The 5,431-nt window shown below is 39.5% G+C and overlaps 1 protein-coding gene across 1 annotated transcript; it reads left to right on the forward strand.

Annotated features, from left to right (window-relative positions):
* Window positions 1-2,092: 2,092 nt before the first annotated feature.
* Window positions 2,093-4,714, forward strand: NPFFR2 (neuropeptide FF receptor 2; the record flags this gene model as incomplete). The annotated part of the gene is made up of 3 exons (XM_084285674.1): window positions 2,093-2,420; window positions 3,184-3,283; window positions 3,874-4,714. The coding sequence occupies 3 exons, from the start codon at window positions 2,093-2,095 to the stop codon at window positions 4,712-4,714; spliced, it is 1,269 nt and encodes a 422-aa protein (XP_084141800.1).
* Window positions 4,715-5,431: the final 717 nt, after the last annotated feature.

Below are 5,431 nucleotides of genomic sequence, written 5' to 3' on the forward strand. Positions count from 1 at the left end.
GACAAGCAAAATATATATTTAAAAAAAAAAACACAACACACACACAAAAACTGCAATACTGTCCTGGCAAACAGATGTGAATAAATATACCAGGGAAAAGCAGGCAGAGACGGAATCTTAATTAGAAAGTCTTTAAGTAAAACCCAGCAAGAAGAATGAAGAAAAATATCCCATCTTTTTGGCAACATTACCTAACACTCATTTTCTTTTTCTGGGGAGAGGGCTGCTCTACTAGAAATGACAGTAGAACATCACCTTCTTTTGTTACTCCATAAATACTGGAAAACCACCTTCAGCGTTTGGAATCTAGGGAGGCAGCTGAAACCATAGTTGCACAAAAAAGGGCCAGCTCTGAATTTTCTTTCATAAGAAAAGAGATAAAGTCAGCACTTTGCTTCCCTTATGTACAACCTCATCAGGATTTGGATCCTTGTGCCTCAATTTAAATGCCATTTATACTGAAGATTTTGGGAAGTGTTCTGAACTTACCTGCTCCCACACATTAATTTGGTGCCTTTTGCCAGGAGTTAGTTTTGCTATTCTTTTAAGTCAGGGACAGTTCCTTCCTTCTGCCCCTTTAGGTATCTATATAAATACACCTATTTAAGAAACGTAACCCCAGAACCCATTTTAATTAAGTGCCATCCAAAAGCCATCAGCAGATGGAAACGTGATCATTTTCCCTGCTCCCTTTACCTAAGTTTCAAAATCTCCCTCTGGCAGATAAAATAAATATGGAAAAATATATTCAAATGCTTCTTGCAAGTTATGTTACCTGGTGACAACTGTAAACATCAAGAAGCCAGTGCTGACTTGTTACTGGAGGCTGATACAATTTCTATGCCATATATATAATAAACACATTAAAAGTTTGCCATGGTTAAGACTTGATTTAGAATTTTGGTGCAGTGTCATGTAGAGCTATAGGTTTTACAAGGCAAGAAAATAGTTTGTAGCCTACAAAGTTAAGTTCAGTGAGTTATGTTTGGAAGTTAGTAAGTTCAAGGCACACAAATTCTGTATCTGATAAAGTGATTCTTGCACCAATACCAAGCGGTCTTGTACCCCTTATCTTTGAACCATCCCACCAGTAAAAACATTGCTACTACAACACAAAAGATATAGATACTTATGGCTTGAAACAGAGAAGATACCAATTTCAAGAGAGTTCAGACCTCAAAATAAGTGTCTCCAAGAAAAAGCCTGTAGATTTTGCCAACTGCAATGTAATACTTGAATCTAATAAGATATTTTCTTTACAGAGTGAATACCTAATGTGGGAAAAGTATTACCCAGGCTTTTTAATGATTAAACCACAACATGAAGAGATAATGAATTCCCCCAAATGATACAAATTCAGCAACAGAGCTAGAAAACAGATCTTATGCTTCAGTACATTTTAAGCACAGTAGTATTCTGTGTTTCCCAACTTTTCTCCTGATCTACATAGATTGTAAGCAGGAAAGCAAAATCACTTGTGGCCTAATATCAGTTGTACACATAAACATCTTCTTTTCAGTTAAATGGGATTGGGTTTGGATACATTCAGGCAGAAAGTTGGTGCCTTCTGAAAGCTTTAATTTAATTACTGTTCTTAATGGCTCAGCAGCCTCACTGTCCCCTAAGCATTAGATTACTCAAGCTGTTGAATAAATGGATTTCTCAAGAATTCTGATTTTTTTTTTCTCCTTAAAATAAACTGCTTAGGTTGTTTCTTTGTTTACTTGACACATCACAATAGGCTTGTTTACATCCTGTCTGACTTTCTTCTTCTTTGTGAAGGGAAGGACTTCATTTATGGAGATTGCAGAAAGAAAAAAAAAAAAAAAAAAAAAAAAAAAAAAAAAAAAACTTTAGTAGTCTTACTGTTCATTTTTATATGCCTGCATTGTAAAAATCAAACTAATAGTATCTGGGGAAGATGGGGATGCAGAACGTGGACCATTAAAGTAAGGTGCAGAGAGATGAGTATACATACAGCTTTGCATGAATTTCAGCACACTGCATTTCCAAAGTAGTCACATTTCCTCAAATCCATTTCAAACATACTATAATGACCTTTTCAAAAATATCTTTCTAGGAACATTACAACATGAGTAAGAAAATGGACTTAAATTCTTCATTTGATTGGCCTCACCTGCTGAGTTATAATGGGACATACAAGTACCTCTACTTTGAAGGCAACGTCTCCTACGTGGACTTCTACCTTCATCAGCCTTCAGTGGCAGCTGTCTTCATCATCTCATACCTCTTAATCTTCCTGCTTTGTATGGTTGGCAACGGAGTGGTTTGCTATATTGTTCTGCGGAGTAAACACATGCGTACAGTCACAAATCTTTTCATCTTAAACCTGGCTGTCAGTGATTTACTAGTGGGAATCTTCTGTATGCCCACCACCCTCCTGGACAACATCATTGCAGGTATGCCAGTTCACACCATATAGCAAAAAGGGCTTGAGGGGTATTTGCCTTAATTTCTGAGTCCTCCCTGAGGAACCCAAGTGTTAAGTGCATGTGACAGTGACCAATACAAATTGCTCTTTTATTCTGTCCCTGGCATTCAGAATAGAAACCCCAGTGAGAAAGCTAGGGGGAAATGTGAAGCCTTCATTTTGCAGGTTGGGCTCAAGGGGTTCACTATGCAATGTGTTTAGTGACAAAGCATGAAGCTCACCTTAAACTGAGAAATCAGTAGCCCCACTTGCATGCTACCATTTCTGAGGGAGTTCCATAGGCATTTCAAGTTAGGAGATGGAACAGGTGAGGAAGACAAACTTCTAACATACCTTCTGACTGGGGCTGTCCTTGCTGATTTCCACAACCAGGATCTTTAGCAATGGATTATCCCACAACTAGGTTATATGTTAGGAAGACTCAGTGGATGCAATGAGCCACATGAAGAGAGCAATCAACTGTAGTGGTCAAGCCCCTTTCTTATCTTGACATCCTGTTTTAATGTGATGTTGAAAAGCAACATATTGTTTTGCTGCTTTTTGGGACATCAGAAACTTACCTAGGCATCTGGCAAAGCATTTTTTTACATAACTTTTGACTCACTAACTCCTACTATGTCCTGCCAAAGCAAAATAAATGTATTAGTTCTGGGGCAAAAATTTCCTTTTATGCATATAAGAAAAGTGCTGCAATGAAATGGAGGCAATTTCAATAGCCTGTTTCCTTCCAGGATGGCCATTTGGGAGCATGGTTTGCAAGATGAGTGGGATGGTCCAAGGAATCTCTGTCTCTGCCTCTGTCTTCACTCTGGTTGCAATTGCTGTAGACAGGTAAGATGATGCAGAAATGGCAAACTGTCACTTCCATCTTCCTCAGGCCACACGATCATACTGAGGTGGATTCATTAATTCATGCAACCCTGCAATAGATTAAATTGGTTTAGCTCCTAAATCTAGAAAAGAAAAGTAAAAAAAATAAATAAAAAAGTGTGCCAAAGTCTAAAGAGCAGTCACAGCAATTTGTTCCTCAACAGGTATCTCTTAAAAATGGTACGCCTGGGCTATACCTGGCTGCCTAGAGTTGGTTAGCTCCCCAGCTACTAAGCTAATAGAAAAGATAACAGAAGCACTGGTACCTGCTGTCACAGTTACCTGAAGCAGCAGCAGCAGGCTGATAAGGAGACAGATCATAGCAAAGAAATTTTAACAATAAATTTGACTTTTTTTTTTTTTAGATTGTTTTTCTCAACAAAATACTTAAATGGAACAATTAAATGCAACTCCACTGGTTTATGCAGGATGATTCCACCCATACTTCTAAAAAAAAAAAAAAAGCGATTTTTAAACAATTTATTTGCCTGTTTAATTAAGCTTTCTCTAAACATCTTCTCCATATATGCCCCTGGGTGTCTTTGCTGCAGGTTTCGATGCATTGTTTATCCATTTAAACAGAAGCTGACCATCTCAACTGCAATCATTATTATAACAGTCATCTGGATTCTGGCCATCACAATCATGTGTCCTTCTGCAGTCATGTTGCAGGTACAAGAAGAGAAGCATTTCAGGGTGATCCTTGGCTATGGCAATAAAACCCGCCCTGTATATTGGTGCCGGGAGAACTGGCCTAATGCAGGAATGAGAAAGATCTATACAACGGTTCTGTTTGCCAACATCTATCTTGCTCCCCTGTTGCTCATTGTTATCATGTATGCTAGGATAGGCATTGCTCTCTTTAACACAGCAATGCCCACAGTGGGAAAGCACAGCCAGGAGCAGCGACACAGCGTGTCTAAGAAGAAACAAAAAGTCATCAAAATGCTCATTATCGTAGCTTTGCTTTTCACCCTGTCTTGGCTTCCCCTGTGGACTCTGATGATGCTCTCAGACTACGCCAACCTGTCAGATGTCCAGTTGCAGATCATCAACATTTATATCTATCCTTTTGCTCACTGGCTGGCCTTTTTCAACAGCAGCATCAACCCCATCATCTATGGTTTCTTTAATGAAAACTTTCGCAGAGGCTTTCAGGCAGCCTTTAAATTTCAGCTCTGCTCTAGGAAGATCATTCACAGGGACATCTATTCCCAGCGAGGCCAAAGCAATGCCATTTTGCCAGCTGCCACCTACCAGACACCCCAGGATCAAGATTGTCAACATGCTAAAGTGGAGGGGAAGCCAGTTCGGAAAGGAAATTGGATGAATAACCAGCAAGATTTGATGATGGAGGATCTCGAAGAGCCCTGCAATGATGAGATTAAGTGAAACATGCTATGAACTCTCTAAAAGACTCATGCCTAGCAGAATTTCTTTACTGGGATGTGAAATTCCTGTTTTGTAAGGGATTTCTAACAAAATAAAAAATGTCAAGGTGTTTCTGTTTGGAAAAAGATAAGCAACTTGCATACTACCTGAACTTTAATACAAGAAGAAAGCAAAATTCAGCCTTCTTTGTCAACAGCTTAAGCCAGGGACAACCCCCCTGCAGTGAGTGATGACTCACCGCTCTTGAACTGAGTTGCAGCAAAGACCTGATTAAAATGGGATTACCTTCCCTTTATTGCAAAGTAAGGGAAAAAGAGAACTATGTAATTATGTACCCTGACACAATTATACCACCAATGCCCAGTACCCTGACACAATTATACCACACTCACCAATGGAGAGGAGAACATTCCTTCATTTGCTTCTATGAATTTCTCAGAGTGGCCAAAACGGAGTTGTTTGAACAATATTTATGGTAACATTTCAGCTTGTAAGGCTAGTTGTTACTAATGTCTACAACTTTCTTCTGATATCAGACAACAAAAATATCACTGCTAGTGTAGCATCCAGCTAGACCATGGAGCTGGATAGCGGTGGGGATCATGAGACTTGGCAGGGCCCTGAGCACATGCCCCTTCCATGGGTTTTGACTGCTGGGGCTCAGGACAGCTCCAAGCCATGCAGCCAAAGGCATCCCCCTTCCTAATGGTGACCCTG

This window comes from Netta rufina, assembly GCF_964035555.1.
Source record: "Netta rufina genome assembly, chromosome: 4".
NCBI classification, from domain to species: Eukaryota; Metazoa; Chordata; class Aves; order Anseriformes; family Anatidae; genus Netta; species Netta rufina.